General features: G+C 32.0%; 2 protein-coding genes across 4 annotated transcripts in view; both read right to left on the reverse strand.

Moving 5' to 3' along the window:
* Positions 1–20,860, reverse strand: part of LOC125814861 (phenylacetaldehyde reductase-like) — a 147,533-nt gene extending 126,673 nt beyond the window's left edge. For 2 of the 3 annotated variants that reach the window (XM_049494310.1, XM_049494311.1), the window contains exons 1-5: positions 20,649–20,860; positions 19,782–19,948; positions 19,486–19,677; positions 18,940–19,105; positions 17,507–17,714 (exon numbers count right to left, since the gene is read on the reverse strand). In XM_049494310.1, coding sequence (XP_049350267.1) covers positions 17,524–17,714; positions 18,940–19,105; positions 19,486–19,677; positions 19,782–19,948; positions 20,649–20,778 — 846 coding nt within the window. In that variant the 5' untranslated portion in view covers positions 20,779–20,860 and the 3' untranslated portion in view covers positions 17,507–17,523. Of the gene's footprint in view, positions 1–16,625; positions 17,013–17,506; positions 17,715–18,939; positions 19,106–19,485; positions 19,678–19,781; positions 19,949–20,648 lie in introns of those variants that run through there. The other variant, XM_049494309.1, reaches the window with a different exon arrangement.
* LOC125814865 (phenylacetaldehyde reductase-like) lies at positions 98–3,887 on the reverse strand. The gene is made up of 5 exons (XM_049494314.1): positions 3,708–3,887; positions 3,424–3,615; positions 2,068–2,233; positions 1,426–1,612; positions 98–543 (listed from the first exon to the last, which is right to left on the reverse strand). The coding sequence occupies exons 2-5, from the start codon at positions 3,508–3,510 to the stop codon at positions 384–386; spliced, it is 600 nt and encodes a 199-aa protein (XP_049350271.1). The 5' UTR covers positions 3,511–3,615; positions 3,708–3,887; the 3' UTR covers positions 98–383.
* Positions 20,861–20,937: the final 77 nt, after the last annotated feature.

Below are 20,937 nucleotides of genomic sequence, written 5' to 3' on the forward strand. Positions count from 1 at the left end.
CATGTATAAATAATAATATTTTCTGCCGAGAGGGTTCGGATATGCTGCCTCCGCCCCCTGGGTACAAGCCTTAATTGAATTATGCGGATCCCGCATATGACTTAAGCCTATCTTTTAATTAAAATACTTAACAGGAGTTTCAAACGTATGAACGTACATATCAATCCTTTTAGGACATACTAAAAACAGATAGTGTCGTAAAATGGTGCATTTAGCCTGATAAGTAGATAGGAATTTTCACTAGGTGATAATCATCGTCTTTAATACAGGAATAAATCATCGTGCTGATACATCACAGAGCTTTTGTACTAGACACACTTATTGAGGATAAAAAGGTTCTACTTTAAGCCTTTAACACTAGTACAAGAGCAAAGCAGGAAGGACTAGTTTTGGGGTAAGATTTTGAGGAAGTCCTTCTGGATTAAGCTTTCAACAGTGTCCTTCACGCTTAATTCAAGAGATGTGTATTTGACGCCTATTGTTTTTGCTCTTTCCCCCGATATTTGGAAGGCTGGGGTAAGGGGCAATCCATTTTCTTCAAAGCTACATCCAAATATAAGAATTGTGAGTGAAGATCAATGCTGAATTCACCATCAAAATCATGTAACATGGAAACACAACGATATCATGCATGGTAAATTAGTTAAAATGAATACATCTCAGAAAAAAGTGGAATGTTATGTCGCCAATCTTATTTTTCATAAGCAATGGGAATATATAGTGCCATCCAGGACATATTACTAAAATTACTACATCAACATGAATCTTAGGGGCTTAAAATTTACATATTATTAATTAGGGATAAGGGTCTGAAAAATACCCCAACTTTGGTCAGATTTTCTGTTGCAAGACTAAACTTTCACAAGGACCTATTACCTTCTTAGACTATTTAATACCGTATTTTTTACCCCCTGAACTATTTAATAGTGTATTGTAAAGGTATATATGTGTCCACGTGGACACATTACTATTTATAATTTTGCATTATTTTTTATGTCCACATGGGCAAATATATATGTTTAAAATACGGTATTAAATAGTCTAGGGAGGTAATAGGTCCTCATGAAAATTTAGTATCGCAACAACAAATCCGATCAAAGTTGGGGTATTTTTCAAACCCTTATCCCTATTAATTATGGCTGAAATTGTTTCTTGTTGCATACTCCTTATGTGCAAATTAACTGTCCTACTTCCTCTTAGGATTGTGAAGGAGACCTTGTAGCATTTCTGCTTTTCTAAATTCAAAACAAAGAGCGATTAGCTAGTAACCGTAAACTTAGCTTGTTAGATTTCTATTGCCTTTGTTGTTCCCCTTTAGATTTCGAATCATCACATTAGTTAATTAATTGTTGGCATGATTCAACTCTACACATTATGAGGTGTCCAAGAATAAGCACATGTATAACATTGGCAATTTATACTTACTTCCCAGGGATAGTGATGGAAGGGTAAAGCTTTTGTAGAATCTTCAAAAGCGAAGAAGAGTATCCGTTTGCCCCAACTAAACAATATCTTCCATTTGCTGAAGGAACCTCAAATGCTAGTATATGTGCATTAGCAACATCCCTAACATCGACAAATTTATATACTCCATCAGACCATGCTTCTTTTCCTACATCAGATAAAACACAATGTGTCAAAACTGAGCAAGTTTTTGAACCAAGATACAGAGTATTACATTATGTTTCTCAGAGAAGATTTTTTGTTGAAACTAAGTTCACTCATCTTAACTTGAGAAAAATTACAACTGTATAAACATGCATAATGTTTTTCCAAAATACTCGTACAGAAAAAAATTTCTATTGTCTGAACGGTACAGAGGAAAGACTCTCCCAATAGACAGGAAATACTTAGGATTTCTGCAAATCTTGCTTCTACAGACATTTCAGATCATTTGCCAAAATCTCTGATGACTTTAATAGATACTTTCAGTTGGCTAGAATCCGTTACTTGAACGAAACAAGATCTTGTGGAATCATATTTGAATATTTGACGAATACATTAATAAACCTTGCTAAAAACCCGATTTAATATATAATGCCCACAATCAGAAGCAGAGATCCATACCTTGTGTTATGAAGTTGAGCATAGCCTCAGAAGAGAAATTGAGTGTAGGCTGCAGAAATGGACCAGTGACTAGAACTGGATGAAGGGCAATCAAGTCAATCCCATTCTGTTTTGCAAATTCCCAAGCAGCTTCTTCAGCCAGGGTCTTGGACAGATTGTACCATTGCTGAGAAATCCAAATTTAAAACACCGCCAATAAGCAAATAGTGAAGAGATCAATGCTAATTAGTATATTCTACATTACTTTCTCAAATACTTCTTCTAAATGAAGTATATAATCAGACACGTACTTAGCATCTCAAAAATAATAAAGGCTTTGTTTCGTGCTCGGTATAACAGGGAATGCAGAATTAAGTAAGTGAATTGCTGGTATAACAATGAACCATTTCTTACTTGGGAAGATTATGTCCAGATAGCACGATCTGTGCTCACACATACACTAATACATCTAATGTTTGAAATATATGGAACAAGGTAATGAAGGAATTTCTGTCATTACTCAATGAATACAACTATATAAATGCATGTGAGGAACGAGCTCAACTAGAATTACAAATCCCTGAAAATCAGCTATACTATTAAGGGCAGTTTGGTATGAAGGATAAGGGACAACAATCTCGGGATAAAGTGCAAGATTATTTTATCTAGAGTTTGGTTTATGGGGTATTAGTCAGTCCCATGATCATTTATTTCACTGCTTGTACTATAATGATGGGATAAGTTATCTCATATATGTGGTGCGATAACTAATCCACCCCATCTTAAAAAATTACATAACTTTTTGTACATTTTTCTTTTTGGTTAGGACCAACTTTAGTAATCTCTTCATTTAATTTCAAAAAAACTTTAGTAGTCTCTTCTCAATGATCAGGTACAAAGTTTGGGATGTCAAACTCTACTTGCAACTTCTTGCACATCAATAATCGATGGAGATAATGTTTTAACTAAAAAACAACTATACTATTATAGATAGAAGAGTTAAGAGTCAAATACATCTCAAGTACCTAAACTACCAGATGTGTGAGTTTCTAACCTGAAGTATTAGCAGATGTTTATCTAATCACACCTAGACTATCAAATGTTCACTTTTTCTACTTGAAATATCACCATCACCATTATTCAAGTAGAAAAAGTGAACAACTTGTGGTTGAGGTGTGTTTCGATGAACATTTGGTGATAGTTTAGACAGAAAACTCAAAAAATCGAATACTTTAGGTGTGTTTTTTAATCTTTCAGTCTAGATAAGGAAATAGGCTGGCAGTAGCTAGTGATGTTAAGCTTTGATGGTGCAACACAATGTAGCATTAATCAAATCGGAAAGTAGCAGCAGAAATTGAAGTTAAGTAATTATTAAACCTTTCTTTTCTCGCAAAATTCTGTATCTGAATACCAAGTCTCATCAGCTACAGCTCCAGGAATATAACGATTTTGATTACATATCATAGAAGCCGTAGAAGAAGTTATCACAACTCTTCTCACAGATGGCGATCTGGCACATGATCGAAGGACATTTAGGGTTCCTTCCACAGCAGGCTCCACAAGTTCCTCCTAATAGATCAAATCAAAGAGTTTTTTTTATTGATTTATCTGGAAATTGGGATCGGTTATACATAGAAAAAACAAATTAGTAAGATGCTTACCTTGGATTTAGCAGTGAATGAAAGAGGTGATGCAGTATGAAAGACACCTTCACAACCATCAATGGCGGCATCAAATGATTGTTCTTCAAGTAACTCTGCTTCGAATAGATGCAGCCTTTCCTTAGCTCCATCAAGCCCTAACAGGTGACTCACTTTACTTTTATCCTCTGCAAGTTTATCACATCATCAAAATCAATAATGGGCTGTGTTTGGTATATGGAGAAAATCATTTATATTTGATTGGTCAAAATTTATTTTTCTTCGAAAAACAAACTTTTTAAAAATAAGAAAAATAATGTTTCTTCATGGACTTAGAAAAGCAAGTTTCACAAGTAACTTTCAAGTTCCAACTAACATTCCCAACCTCCCTCTCTAGACATTCTACCCCACTCCCCACCTGATTTAACCCTTTATAATCATTGGTTTTTTACGAATGATGTCCACACCAATTTTTTTGTACATTTCAACTAATTTCACGGTATACATGTCATCTCCCACCAATAACAGCTATCAGGTAACTTTGTCCATCAAAGCTAGGACAGATAGGACGAATCACCTAGTGTTTTTTTTTTGTCTTCAATGAGTTTTAAACTTGAGACATCAAGGTTCTCAACCACTTTATTGACCATTTACATATAAATACTTTTGAGATATTATTCTTTTTTATCTACTTACCAAATATAAAAAATAAATAAAAAATTCACTCATTTTTCTTTGTACCAAACACACCAATATGCACTATCTTACAAGTTTTTTTCATGAAAGAAAAATGTTAGTTACAATCTTTTCTTAATCACTACAATTGGAGTAGATGTTAACAAGATAGAATGAGAGCAAATTTTCTTTTTAATTGAGGATAGAAGAAGGGAAAATGAGGAGAGGGTTACAGTGTGGGAAAATGAACTTTCATCAATTAAGTGTGAGTTCAGATAATCAATCAACTGAGCTACTAAGATTCTCCAAGAATGAGAGCAAATAATCCAGAAATTAAACATCTAAAAAATGGCCTTGAGAACATCCAAACATAAATTTTAAAAAATAATAATAAAGAGAGATGTAATGTATAAACTGACTAATGTTGCGAAGGGTAGCATTAACAGTGTATCCATGTTGAAGTAACATCTTGATTAGCCATGAAGCTATGAAACCAGAACCCCCTGTTACACACACCACCTTTCCTCCTCCAATACACATTATGCTGCCTACTCTTTTTTTTTTTTTTTTTTTTTTATTGTTGTTGTTGTTCAAGTGCTTATTTTGTGGTAATACCACCATGCATGTCTTTATATAGTGAAAATATATATAGTAGTATATAATATACATTGAAAACAGTGTCCTACATATGGGTCCTTTTTTTTATATGTAGTGCAAAACAGATTCAAAATTTATGTGTGTGATTACATCGAGTTTGTTATTGTTGTTAGGGTAGGGTGGGGACCTATTCATAGTTATGTCGGAAAATTATATTGTATATAGAGGTTAAATTTTGTTTATATATATAGTGACACGGTTTAGTCTAGTGGTTAAGACATTGTGAAAATTTCTTGAGGTTGTGTGTTCTAGTCTTTCTAAACAAAATTGAATTGAAAATCACATTACATCGCAAATCAAAAATCGACTAGTAGTTTGATCTGACTTGATTTGGTACTTTAAAAACAAACTAGACTAGTTTTTTTTTTTTTTGTTGTTGAAGATTATAGTGTCATCACTCATATCATATTTTTATGTTATTTATTTAAGAAACACCTTAAATAACTGCATTTTGGACTCAGAGTCGTATTCAAAATTTTGAGATGATGGGTGCACTATTATGAAAGGGTGGATCTAAGATATAAATTTGATCGGCTTAACATTTAGGTTCTTTTCACTAAAAATAATTAAAATTTTAAAATTACAGGTCCAAAATTATTTTTACCTATCCAAACCACTTAGAGAGGCGTTACCCAATTTTAGAAAAGAAAATAAAATGAGATAAATATAAGATTCAAATTTCTAACCTCACTTAGAGAGGTGCACCCAATCATACTCGCACGATATGATACTTGCACGGGTATGGTACTTCAACTATAATTTCACATATCTATATTTAAATATTTTAAAAAATATAACACTACGATATATGATTTCAGGAGGGGAGTATGGGTTCATGTGAACCCGATGACCCCCCTCCTGGATACACCTCTGATTTTGATATGATTAAAGAGATATTTGAAACACAAGTTAATCAATGTTTATATGAACATTTTACTAAAAAACCCAAAAAAAATTGAAGTTGAATAACTTGAGTTTGATTAATTTAATTTGATTTATAGATTTAAATTTTTTAATACAAATAATTTAATTTGATATTTAAAATATTCGAACAATATAATCCATGTGCATCCCGAATTGTTGTTGTCCACTAGTGCCGGCAAAATGAGCTCATATTTTGGTAACCCGCCCATATTTTAATGGGTTGGGTGAGTGATTTTTTACATGGGTAAAATATAGGTTAATACCCATATTCAACTCATAAAAATATGGGTAAACTATGGGTAAAGTATGGATTAGTCAAATGGGTTAAGCTTCTAACTTTTATTCACTATAAATTCATGATATCACTAGAAATATTGTAATTTCTCTTGCTATTTATGTTCTTCAATAGAACTAATTATTTTTCACTATAATTTGAAAAGGTTGTTATAAAATATTATAGTGTGGATGTCCACTACACCAAGAAGTTACTCTCACCCATTATCTCCATTACTTTCCTCCATTATGAAGACAACCATAACCTCCGTAACCTCTAACTTTATAACCATTATTCTTATAACCTTTCACTTCCATAACCTCCTCCATTATATTCATGTTAATGCCATGTTTATGATTAACCTTTTGTATGCCTCTATGTTACACTATAAATAGAGGCATAAGGGTTCATATTGTATAGACTTGAAGACTTGGAATAATAAGAAAAGCTCTCATCTCTTGTCTCCCTATTTCTATTGCTTTCATCTTCTATATTTCTTGTCTTATTTTGTTTTAATTTTACAACAAAGGTGAAGTCTTTGGCCCTCGAAAAATATATATTTTAAATGTACATTTCTTTTGTTACTTATAATTACATTTTTTTTATTTGTTTAATTTTATATTGGATTATAAATAATAGTGTAAAATAAGCAAATCATGTATTAGTATTGACATTGCTTAAAGTACATTAAACATGTTTTAGTCCTAAAATGCAAATATTAATTTACTTTGAAATTAAAAATATTTTTCCCTTGTTATTACATAATTTTATTTTATATTGAAAAGTTATATGATTTTTTTTTTACTTTTATGATACAATAAAATTAAATGAAACATTTTCAATATTTTTCATCTAAAAAAAAAACTAAAATATTTTCTTCAAGTTGAATTCTTAAGTAGAGTACTATTTACTCATGAAAATATGGGTAAACTAGTATTTTACCCAATCCATTTCTTACCCAATTCATTTTTACCCATATTAAATATGGATGGGTTAAATTATTACCCATTTTATGTTGACTCATTTTTAACCCGCCCAAATTTGATCCAACTCTTCCATTTGCCACCACTATTGTCCACTAACAAATTGAACGAGTAAGATAAAAAATATTTTTAAAAAAGTTGAAATTCAAAAGTAAGACTCTTTCTACTTTTTTTATTTAAAAAATCATTTAAATTTGATTTTTAATTTTTAACTTAAAACAATTTTTTTCTGCCAATTTAAACATGCTCTAAGTACCAACCGACAAATCCACAGAGATTCTTTTTTTTATATATATATAGAAAGAAAAAACTATTTTTTTTCTGCCAATTTAAACATGCTCCAAGTAATAACCGACAAAATACAGAAAGATTCATTTTGTATATAGAAAGAAAAAAAATAAGATACATAATTACAAAATGTATAAAAAGAATCGTTCGTTTGCAATTTATAGCAATATACACATGTTGAAAATAATACTACTGCATATGTTTCCTTTTCATATAAACATCACATGAGTTTGTGTCAGGCTGTCAGCAGAGGGTCCTTTTAACATTTCCCCAAAAATGCTATAATATGTAGTTTTTCCATTAAATTAATGTCTAATATACCAAATACATATATTTCTAGTGAATTTTAATAATATTAGTATTAATTAATTTCGCAATGAACATTATTTTACCCGTTTTAGCTCCCTTAAATAGTCTTTTTTTTTAACAGCGATATCATGTACTTAGTCGAATTTAATAACTTTTGCTTAAATAAATATTAATGAAAAATATTTTACTGAAAATTAAGTGTGTTTTTACTTGTTTTGTGTTGGTACCTATGCAAAAAATATTATCTCAAAAATATTTATTTATAATCTAAACAAATACAACGAAGAGTTCGAAACTTAGAGTATGGATGAAGAAAGAAAAGGTGATCAATTTTTTTTATTATTTTAAAAAGATTATGATAAAAAAAACTGCGTAAAGTTATTGTGAAGTACACTCTATATTTCGATTTATTTTTCTGTTTTTAACTTGGTATACAGTTTAAGTAAATAAAAAATATTTTAAATCTTATAAAAAAATTTAAAATAAAGAAGAAGAAGAATTTTAATTGTATTTTTTTAGGAGTTGTGATACTCATATCTTCTAAAGTTGTAATAAGTATGATCTTCTCCTTAATTAATATATTTCAGTTATATCCTTTAGTTAGACATATTCCTTAATTAATAAGCCCTCTATCCTATTTTATGTGATACCCTTTGTTTTATAGTCCGTTTCAAAAAGAATGTCACCTTACTATAATTAGAAACAATTTTATTTTAATTTTTTTTATCCTTAATGAAATGATTTACAACCACACAAATATCTAAGGATTTTTTAAAATCATAAATTTCAAGAATCTTTCTTTTTTTCTTAAACTTCATGTCAAGTCAAACGATATCGTATAAAATGGGACAGAGGGTGTAGCTTTCATATATATATATCCCTTAATTAAACACATTAGTTGATACATAGTTGTCTTACATGTATCTGAAAGAACGTAATATTTTAAATTAATGTGAATCTAAATAATTAGTTCTTAAAATAGTAAAATTTGTATAAGTTATCCTCATACTATTTACATGATTAGGCCAAAATTAGAAATAATATTGTATTGTTTTCTGGACTGCAAAGATACCGTTGGCCCATAGATATATTTTGATTGTCGTAACGTGGCCCATATCACCTTTTTAGTAGGTCCAGGCTAACCGGTACTAATCCAACCTATTGTCAATTGTCATTAAATTAAGTAAATACATAACTTAAGATATTATAATTTCTAAAACAAATTATAATTGATTTTTTTTATAAAAATCTCCTTTCAGATACATTTTATATTCTCTCGAATATACTCTATTCCTTTTCGAATATATCTTTCTCATTAAGTAATGTATCATTTGTAATGACTCGGACAATCAAGAAATGTATCCGAATTTTCGAAAGCAGTGAAAATTTGAAATTTTTGTAATTGAAGAAATTTATGGAATATGCTATAATTAACCTCAAATATATGAGATTTCTGTAAGTTATACTAAATACATATCATCAAACCAATTTATTTTTTTTTAATTCCAAAATAAGTAATTTTTAAAAAATCAAGAAGATAAAAAATAGAATATTTGTAATTATATTTTATACTTAATAATTAAACAATGTTTTATTTTTTTTATATTTATTGAAATAAAATTAATTTAATAAATTGTATTTTATATCTGTTAATTTTTTGGACGTACTTATTAAGGTGAAATTTATTTTTAAAAATGGAGGAAGCATTATTTATTTACATCTAACCACTAAATTTTTTATATATATACATGTCTTATCGCAACTGTTGACACCACGTGGTAGGTTTTTTTTTTTTTAACCCTTCCTAGGAGCTCCCACACCTTTTTTCTCCCTTGGTGACTAAGTTTTTTTTTTTAACCCTTCCTAGGAGCTCCCATGCCTTTTTGCTCCCTTGGTGACTAGGTTTTTTTTTTTTTTTAAACCCTTCCTAGGAGCTCCCACACCTTTTTGCTCCGTTGGTGACTCGAACTTGCAACCTTCGAATTGAAAGTGAGGGGTGCTTACCATCCTAGCAACTCCCTCTCGTCCACCACATGGTAGCTTAATTATTAGTACTTGACCTTTATTTTATTTTTTCCAATAATAACCGACACAACTTTAATATTTTAAAATCATGCAAATCCAATTTAGAGTATTGATTCAATACTACTATTATTGAATATTTGGCAGTATATAATTGATTTTCATAAAAAAAGGTAAAAAAACAACTCATACTAATTGATGAATATCCTCCGTTCATTTGTTTATTTAAAAATATTTTTAATATATTTTATTTACTTAAAAATACATCTTGAATTAACTGCTGATTTTTAAAAAAATTAAAATAATTATGTGATATATTATGACTCACCACATATATAATCAAGACTTAGATGTTATAACTCATGGAGGAAGAAATTACACTTTTAGCAAACACAATTTGAGTTAAAGCATTTGAATTTTATGTTATGCTCTTATATTTGTGTTGAAGGTGATTGTGATTTTCGAGGATAATTTACGTTAAAAGTACGAATAAGATTTTTATCCGTAGATTTAAGTTTAAGATGTGTGAGTTTAATTTTTAAATAAATTAATATTTATATGTCAAATCATAATATGTCACATGGTTATTTTAATTTGTGAAAATTCAGTAGTTAATTTGATGAGTATTTTTGAGCCAAAATTTTTAGATCAAAGAGTAACGATATTCATGAGTCATCTTTCATAAGACAGGTTATTCTAAAGGTTTTTTCATTGATTTTATATTGCTTTACAAATTTAGTTATAGTTTTATATTTTTATTTGTATACATGATATCTAAAAATAACACATAAAATATCTTTACAAAATTACTTCAATAGAGAACGGTACTGCTACTTCTGTATTCTTTCACGTTTGTTAGTTATTTGTGTAATTTTATAATCGATTTTGTTCTTATTTTTTTTATCAATTGTACCAATTACATTCTTCTACCGGTTGAAGTGTATGGTCATCTCATCTAAAAATTTAAGTTGTTAGAAAGAACACACTTTTATTATTTAATGATATTTTCAACACTGCCCACATTTACGTAGAGGTCAACCAAAAAAACAAAAAGGCCCTGTTGCTTTCATTAGCCCTTCACTGGCGTGCTTAGTAATTGGATGTAAGTAGTTTCCAGGGATAATACAAAGGTGGCAGTGAAGAGAGGATTTCATCAATCATAACAAGGTCTTTCCGATTTCAAGAATGAAGACGAAATGTTGTCTCTACTCAGGGCCCGTCTGGCCATGCGATATGGTATCATGATATGGAATCATGATATGGTATTATGATATGGAATCATGAGATGAAATTGAAGGTTTGTTTGGACATGCGATATGAAATTTTTGTGTTGTATATTTTCTTATAAACAAAAAAATCCCATAAGTTGTAAAACTATTAAAATAGCCCCAATTTTTTATTCAATCTTATCAAATAAATAAAAAATTATAAAATCGCATAATAAATTATTACAAAGTTATTTGTTCTCCACTTAAGTAATTGTTTTATCTAACTTTAATTTAATAAAAAAAATTGAACATAAATTGTAGTGTACTAGTCTTTAATATAATCCTCCCACATAGTACAAACAATTTCCTCACGTTGAACTTGCATTTCTCGATCATGTGACCGAGAAGACGAACCAACATTGTTAGCCATTTGTTGGTCAATATCCTCCGCAACTATATCTTCATGTTCATAGACCATAAATATTCCATCACTACTTTGGTATTTTGACAAATAATTATGTAACACTGCACAAGCTATGACAATTTTCACTTGTGTATCAATATCATAATGGTTCATACCTTGTTTCAGTATTCTAAATCTATTTTTCCAAGCTCCAAAAGTCCGTTCAATCACATTGCGCAGAGATGAATGCCTATAATTAAATAGTTCTTTGACATTTTGAGGCTCTCTTTCACTTCCTCGATAATCTTGCAAATGATAGCGTAGTCCTTTGTATGGAACTAAAAATCCTTTTGTGTTTCGGAAACCAGCATCAACAACATAATATTTATCTACCAAAAAACATTATATAAAGAATTACTAAAAGCATATGTGACGTAAATGAGACAGTTTTGTGTAAATAAATAATATTTATTCTAAGGATGTAATTTAAAGTTACCATGTGGCGGAAATATGTAACTAAATACTAATAACTTACACATAAAATATAAATGTGCACTTATTAAGGCCATAAAATAAATTTATTAATGTGATTGAAATTGTACCTTAAACCAAGGCCAAAGTCGAGTATTATGTCGAATTTTGGAATGTACACCAGTCATATTTTTTGGTTGTATAAATGTTGGTGCGATCTTACTAATTGCCTCGGCAACTATTTTAACATGCCGGTTAATTGTTTCAAGTGAATGTTGAAAAGTTTCACAATCGTGAGGTGTGAGTTAAAGTGACTATATCTTGGTGAGAAAAATAAATTTTATGTCGGTGAGAATAATAAATTTTAAAAAGTAATGATGTGATTATAAATTTTATTTACATATGAAACAAATGGTTAGTAGATATAAATGTGGGGTTGTTTTAACAAAATATAAACTAATGGATCAATTATTGTATTAAAATATCTCAAATCATGATATGGAATCACCATGTAATTCCATATCATGGTTTTTGGAGAATATGATATCACATCTCATGATATGGAATCATGAGATGGAATCAGCATAAAATTGCATGTCCAAACGTTGATTCCATCTCACGATATCATATCGTGATATGGTATCGCATGGCCAAACACCTACTTAGACATCACCATTTGGTCATAGACAAAGTGATGTGACACATCTATTTGATCATAAAGAACAATTAATACGTAGTTAATTACCTTGTCACACACAAAACAAGGGTTGAATCCTAGAATCAAGATCTGAAAATGGTTAACTTTTACTTGTACAAAACTAACCTGTATTCAGTGATTGTTACTTATTTAGAAAAAAAGATTACATTATCTATGTATACATTAGTTATACATATAAAGTGGATTTTTCGCCCACAAATGTAGGCAGCACAACTGTAGCTCAGGCCCAGTGTATTCCATTTCCACCAACTGAATGCTGTTTAAATGTGGAGAAAGTTCTTTTCCATCAAGCTTTCAATAGTATCCTTCACACTCAAGACTTGTGAATTTGAACCCTCTTCACCACTCTGTCAAGGGTCACACTTGTGTTAGTGGGTCAAAAGTAAATATATACATATAAAACTGATTAAATATACATATATATACAGTGTTATTTTTCAATGAAGTGGGTTCATATGAACCCACTGTAGGTCCACCCTTGGATGGAAGGGTAAAGCTTTTGTAGAATCTTCAAAAGCGAAGAAGAGTATCCGTTTGCCCCAACTAAACAATACCTTCCATTTGCTGAAGGAACCTCAAAGGCTAGAATATGTGCATTAGCAACATCTCTAACATCAACTAATCTATATATCCCACCACCAGACGATGATTCTTTTCCTTCATCAAATAAAGACAACGTGCAAACTTCAGTATAATTTATTATCAAAAGCTTGATTTGAAGCCCAACAAGGAGAAAATCCAAATAAAGAAAAATGCATAAGGACCTTTGTATAGTAATTAAATAAAATGAGTGATCTACATATCAATTGAGCTGGCCAATCTTCATACTATTTCACCACCAAATATATATTTAATTCGTTTGGCCAGACAAAACTTCTAAAAGCTTTGCGAGCTTTACCAAATCTTCCAAGAAAGTATTTGAAACTTCTTGAGAGAACATGTTTGTTTTGGACTTTCGGTACACTTTTCTCGACCAAAGAGCTTTTCCAAAATGTTGGTAAAGACTCTATGTAACAATTACCCCCCTAATTTTGAGTGACCTGTATCAGAGGAGTTAAGATTAAGTTCCATGTATGCCTTATGCATGCTTCAAATTAGAGGGGAGACCAAAAAATATTTACACATCATTGGAGTTCTGCACCAACTCACTTAAAATATTGCCTCAGCTTGACCATCCCTTTACCGACTAATATTTTCCTTAAAGTTTCATCCATGAAGGGTGTGATGAGTTTTGTTAAAGAGGGCAAGTTGAACTTGAAGTATATTTGGCCTGTTTGAATTCTTAAGAAGGTTGGGGCGGTAGGCTATAGACTGCCTTAGAAGTATAAGAAGGGACTTTAGCAGCATTTAACAAACTCACCATTTCATTCGTAAATATCTGTTTTTTGTTCAGAGTTCATTTTGTGTGAGATAAAACAAAAAGTGATAAAAAGATTGTTCCCATAAAATGTTCATCAGTGGCAGGGTAACAAATAGAAAGTAAGTAGGTTTTTAGAAATTCTTACTTCTGTATATAATGGTTCTTCTTATTATAATCTTTAAGGCTTTGGAAAGGAAAATTGTTCGAAAAGATCATCAGAAGCAGAGGTCTGTGCTTCTGAATCGAGGAAATGCAACCAGAAAATGTACGATCGCAAAAGAAGTTTCCAGTTAAATGATCATTTCAAGCTAGTCAAACACAGACAAGAGAACACATGTTCCTAATATGTATTCTATACATAAATATTTTCATCAAGGGTGTTGTATAAGCAAATTAGAGAAGAAGGAATTGGTGGGGCGGGGTTGGGGGAGAAGGAGGTAAGAATATCTCAAGGTATCTTATGTCACTGCACAAACTTACCTTCTTTTGTGACGTTCACTATAGCCTCGCAAGAGAAATTGAGCGTAGGCTGCAGAAGTGGACCAATGACTAGACCTGGATGGAGTGTTACCAAGTCAATCCCATTCTCCTTTGCAAATTTCCAAGCAGCCTGCTCAGCCAGGGTTTTGGAGAGTCGATACCAGTCCTGCAAACAAAGAAGCACTTACTATTTTTTATTTTCAAAATCACCTTAACTGTTTCAATTAGTGTAGTGTTAATAATTACTTGAGATGTTTAACACAGGAAAAGAGGATACTTTAGACATATACTCTTATGATTAAGGTTATTATATGTATCTTTTAATGTGTATGCAAAAACCTTAAAAGACAAATAACATAGATTGAATGTAATAATTAACTGACTACACTAACAAATACAAGGACACAGGGAATGCAGAATTGATTAATTCTTTCTGGTCTAAGAAACATATCTTACTTGAGCAGCATAACACAGATTAACTCCAGATAGCACACACATATGGACAATAGTATTTAACTCCAAGAAAGACGATCATACATTTTCCAAACCTCTTGCTAAAATAATGGAAGGATACGCCTCATCAAATTGAAAAGAACTACCAAATTATAGACGCATAGAACCTTTCTTTGCTCGCAGAATTCAGGATCTGAATACAAAGTCTCATCAGCCACAACTCCAGGGGTTGACATATTTTTATTGCATATAATAGAAGCAGTAGAAGAAGTTATCACCACTCTTCTGACAGAGGGTGATTTGGCACATGACGAAGGACATTTAACGTTCCTTTCACAGCAGGATCCACAAGTTCCTCCTGGAAAAGAATATTTATTAGTATGAAACTAAAGCACCAAGATCTACTTAACAGCTAACAAACATTTTCCTCCTTAAAGACATCTCTTGGCATATTTTGATGTCACAGTAAGTTTCCGACCTTAGATTTTCCTGTGAGAAAAACAGGTGAAGCTGTATGAAAGACACCTTCACAACCATCAACAGCAGGATCAAATGATTGCTCTTCAAGTAACTCTGCTTCGAATAGATGCAGCCTCTCATTAGCTCCATCAAGTGATCCACTTTACTTGTATCCTCTGCGTGCTTAACTAACATTTTAGAAACACTCTTATACATACGAAGGATAAATAGAAACAGCTAAGCACATGATCACATAAAATTATTGCAGAATTTCTGTTCTGTTATGAATATCAAATGTATGTGAAACCGCCATTTCAGTTTAACTTAAACAAGAATAGAATGTACTTATCATTTGTGAGAGCTAATTTCACATAATTGTTATCAAATTAATAACATACAAGAGCAGTGACTTTAATATAATATTTTAAAGATGAAGGAGAGAAAAAGAACTGACTGAGATTGCGAACAGTGGCGTTGACGATGTAGCCACGGTGTAACAACAACTTGACTAGCCATGAAGCTATGAAACCAGATGCCCCTGTTACACATATTGCCTTTCCTTCTCCACTATTCTTGCTTTCCATTGGTAATCCGAGTTATTCAAAAACAATACAGACAAAGTAATTCTAATTTGACTACCATAAGAGACTTCAGTTCTCTTTTCTCTTTTTGTGCGACAACGCCTGGGGTGGGTAGGAAGGAATAAAATAAAAGACCACAACAAAGGGTGGTGGCCATGGCCATGTTGGTTGATATTGTTCTCTGTGGCCACTCATGGAGCAAATAATAATTTACTAATATACATCTCTCTTTTATTTAGTATATATTCCTGACATCTCTTATCAACTAAGATATGTTGACAAGACGAGCCCAACTCAATTTTAATATCAATTTTGTTACTATTTTTGATCAATAGTAGCAATTACATTCTTCTGCCCACTTTTCTGTAGATGTCAATCAAAAAGCCCCTGTTGCTTTCATTAGCCCTTCACTGATGTGCTTAGTAATTGGATGTAACAACTCTTGGGTTTATAAGGTAGTTTTGAAGGATAACACAAAGGTGGCAGTGAAGAGAGGATTTCATCAATCACATCAAGGTCTTCCCGAGTTCAAGAATGAAGACGAAATGCTGTCTCAACTTAGACATCACCATTTGGTCATATACAAGTGATGTGACACATCTATTTGATCACAAGAACAATTAATAGTTAATTACCTTTTCACACACAAAACAAGGGTTGAATCCTAAGAAAAATAGCTGGAAAATAAAGGGTCAATCAAGACCTGAAAATAGTTAACTTTTACTAGTACAAAACCAACCTGTAATGAATTACATTATCTATGTATTCAGTGTTTGTTACTTATTTAGAAAAAAGGATTACATTATCTGTGTATAAATTATTAAGTGTATTTTTCACCCACAAATGCAGGGTGTAGGCGCGCAGGCAGACTGTAGCTTAGGCCCAGTGTATTCCATTTCCACCAACTGAATGTTGTTTAAATGTGGAGGAAGTTCTTTTCCATCAAGCTTTCAACAGTATCCTTCACGCTCAACTCAAGACATGTGAATTTGATTCCTAAACTTTTTGCTTTTTCACTCGATACTTGGAAGTGTGGGGTAAGAGGCAATCCATCTTTGAAACTGCATCCAAATTTAAGAATTATGATGAATCCCTCAAATTGCTTAGAACAAAAATTCTTAATTAAAGAGAAAGATAAGTGAGCTTAAGGAAGCAAGACATGTTCAACTATAAAGCCTGCAGTGTCAAAAAATAGTCCACTTCAACACCTCTGAATTCATAAAAGAAATCATGTGACATGGAAAAGCAAAATTGACTACTTATGTCAAAATTGACTATCCTACTTCCTTTTCGATCGTTTGTTTCAAAATTGTGCTGCATTTCCTAAAATTGAAACTTTCACTACGTCAATACTTGCAAAAATTTTAATTACTCAGTAACTGTGAACGTGTTACATCTCTTCTGCCTTTGTTTCTCCTATTTTACATTTGTTAAGTGTTAGCAAGATTCAACTCTACACATTAGTTGTCCTAGAAGAAGGATGCAATTGATGATTTTTTTCTCTGCTGAAACGAAGATAATAATATAAACTAACTAGTATAAAGAAAATTAGAACTGTGATATTGGCAATACTTACTTCTCAGGGAGAGTGATGGAAGGGTAAAGCTTTTGAATAATCTTCAAAACCAAAGAAGAGTATCCGTTTGCCCCAACTAAACAATATCTTCCATTTGCTGAAGGAACCTCAAAGGCTAGAATATGTGCATTAGCAACATCCCTAACATCAACATATCTATATATTCCACCAGACCATGACTCTTTTCCTTCATCAAATAAAGACAATGTGTCAAGCTTCAGTACTATTTATCATCAAAAGCTTGATTTGACCTCCAAACAAGGAGAAAATCCAAAAAAAGAAAAATGCATAATTCGTTTGGCCAGACAACTTCTAAAAGCTTTGCGAGCTTTAGCAAAGCTTCTTGAGGCAACTTGTTTGCTTAAGTTTTTCAAGAAAGTATTTGAAACTTCTTGAGAGAACATGTTTGTTTTGGACTTTTGGTACACTTATTTACGACCAAAGAGCTTTTCCAAAATGTTATCCTAATGGTAAAGACTCTATCTAAAAACTACCCCTAATTTTGAGTGAACTGTATCAGAGGAGTTAAGATGAAGTTCCATGTATGCCTTATGCATACTTCAAAACCAGATTAGAGACAAAATATATTTACACCAAGTCCACACCATGGGAGTTCTGCACCAACTCACTTAAAATATTGCCTCAGCTTGACCATCCCTTTCCCGACTTATATTTTCCAAGACAAGGAAGGTGAATTGTTTCTCCTAAAAGTTTCATTCATGAAGGGTGTGATGAGTTTTGTTAAAGAGGGCGAGTTGAGCTTGAAGTATATTGGCTGGTTTGAATTCTTAAGAAGGTTGGGCAGTAGGTTATAGACTGCCCTAGAAGGTTAAGAAGGGACGCTAGCAGCATTTACCAAACCTACCATTTCATCCGCAAATATCTGATATTTGGTCAGAGTTAATTTTGTGTGTAGATAAAACAAAAAATGCTAAAAGATTGTTCTCATAAAATGTTCATCAGTGGCAGGGTAACGAATAGAAAGTAGGCTTTTAGAAAATCTTAATAAAGTAGGTTGTCTACTATATAATTAGATTAAGATCCTAAAAACAGAAGCTTGTAATATAGCTAGACCAAATTCAATAAATGGTTACTTCTGTATATAACGGTTCTTCTTATTATAATCTATAAAGCTTTAGAAAAGAAAATCATTCAAAAAGATCATCAGAAGCAGAGGTCTGTGATTCTGAATTGAGAAAACATTACTAGAAAATGAACGATCGTAAAAGAAGTTTCCAGTTAAATGATCATAAAATTCCAAGATCATTTCCAGCTAGCCAAACACAGACAAGAGAACACATGTTCCTATTATGTATTCTATAGATAAATATTTCATCAAGGATGTTATATAAGCTAATTAGAGAAGGAGGTAAGAATATCTCAAGGTGTCTTATGTCACTGAACAAACTTACCTTCTTGTATGAAGTTCACTATAGCCTCGCAAGAGAAATTGAGTGTAGGCTGCAGAAGTGGACCAATGACTAGACCTGGATGGAGTGTTACCAAGTCAATCGCATTCTCTTTTGCAAATTTCCAAGCAGCCTGCTCAGCCAGGGTTTTGGAGAGTTGATACCATTCCTGCAAACAGAACACCTTCAGCAAGCCAATTGTGAAGAGAGTGCTGAAATCTTTCATTTCTTTCTCAAATTCATTTACCAAATGAAGTATATAATACTATCTCCAGTCCATGTTATTTTTGTCATTAGCAAACTGAATTTGTTTCTAAATATTTGATGTTATCGAAAAACAAGATATTCCTATAGTCTATGTGTAAGTTTGGACTTCATCCCATAATAAAAAAGATGTGGAAAAGATCAAATAAAGAAAGAGCACAAGAAAACAAATCAACTTCCAATGCAACTCCTAGAAAGATACATTTTTCAAACCTCTTGTTACAATAATAAAAGGATAAGCCTCATCAAGTTGAAAAGAACTACCAATTTATAGACACATATAACCTTTCTTTCCTCGCAGAATTCTTGATCTGAATACCAAGTTTCATCAGCCACAGCTCCAGGGGTTGACATATTTTTATTGCATATAACAGAAGCAGTAGAAGAAGTTATCACCACTCTTCTGACAGATGGTGATTTGGCACATGACCGAAGGACATTTAACGTTCCTTTCACAGCAGGATCCACAAGTTCCTCCTGAAAGAGAAACTAAAGCATCAAGATCTATTTAACAGCAAACAAACATTTTCCTCCTTAAAGACATCTCTTGACATATTTTGATGTCACAATAAATTTCTGACCTTAGATTTCCCTGTGAGAAAAACAGGTGAAGCTGTATGAAAGACACCTTCACAACCATCAACGGCAGGATCAAACGATTGCTCTTTAAGTAACTCTGCTTCGTATAGATGCAGCCTCTCATTAGCTCCATCAAGGCCTAGCAAGTGATCCACTTTACTTGTATCCTCTGCGTGCTTATAATTAACATTTAATAAGTTGGGAACACTCTTATATATACGAAAGAGGAAGGATTAAGAGTAACAGCTAAGTCCATGATCCACAACTAATTGAATATCAAATGTTTGTGAAACCACCATTCCGGTTTGACTAAAACAAGAATTGAATGTAGTTAACATTTGTGAGAGCTAATTTCACATTATTGTCGTCAAATCAATAACTTACTAGCTCACTGACTTTACTATGGCAAAACTTTTAATGGCATAATGGATGTATAGACCCTATTTCATGTAGCTATATGTGATTGATAAGCTAAGAAAGGCGAATTAGCAGGAAATTTATGTGGTGAAACCATAGTTTGTAGGCTTTTAACACTTTATATAGTTGAAATATAAGGTTTTACTCATGATCCACTACGAAATTTAGGCTCAGAGCTGCTGTATCTATGTATAATAACTACAATCCCATTGGGCATTCGTTTTCTAGTTCTACTATCTATGTATAATAACAAATTGATTCCCTGTTTGCAATTAGAGCTCCCACAAATACATATCGAGTATAGGGATAGCATGACTACAGTCTACACAAGAAACTTAAATCAATCCAGAGATCAAATAGAATAAACAAGGTTGTAAAGGATCCAAAGTCAAATTTTAGTCTAAATGAAATCCAAAAAAAAAAACAGAAATAAGGAGAGAAAGAGAACTGACTGAGATTGCGAACAGTGGCGTTGACAGTGTATCCACGTTGTAGCAACAACTTGACCAGCCATGAAGCTATGAAACCAGATGCCCCTGTTACACATACTACCTTTCCTTCTCCAATATTCTTACGGTCCATTCCCAGATGTTATTCAAAAACAATACTGAAATGTAATTCTATTTCGCAAACTGCAAAGCAGCAATCGGTGTCGACTGTCGACAATGGCTTAAGCCGAATTTTTAGGAAGCTGTGCAGATAAGATATAATAAGTGTAACCATCATATGCATGAGTTGGTT

The sequence above is a fragment of the Solanum verrucosum genome, unplaced genomic scaffold (assembly GCF_900185275.1).
Source record: "Solanum verrucosum unplaced genomic scaffold, falcon-dt-bn FXZP01000034.1, whole genome shotgun sequence".
In the NCBI taxonomy this organism is placed as follows: domain Eukaryota; kingdom Viridiplantae; phylum Streptophyta; class Magnoliopsida; order Solanales; family Solanaceae; genus Solanum; species Solanum verrucosum.

Coding starts and splice junctions, on each gene's coding strand:
- LOC125814865 (XM_049494314.1), bottom strand. CDS start 3,510: ATGATATGTAATCAAAATCGTTATATTCCTGGAGCTGTAGCTGATGAG. Junction 1,613..2,067: donor GCTCAACTTCATAACACAAG/GTATGGATCTCT, acceptor TATCTGATGTAG/GAAAAGAAGCATGGTCTGAT. Junction 544..1,425: donor TCCATCACTATCCCTGGGAA/GTAAGTATAAAT, acceptor ATTTGGATGTAG/CTTTGAAGAAAATGGATTGC.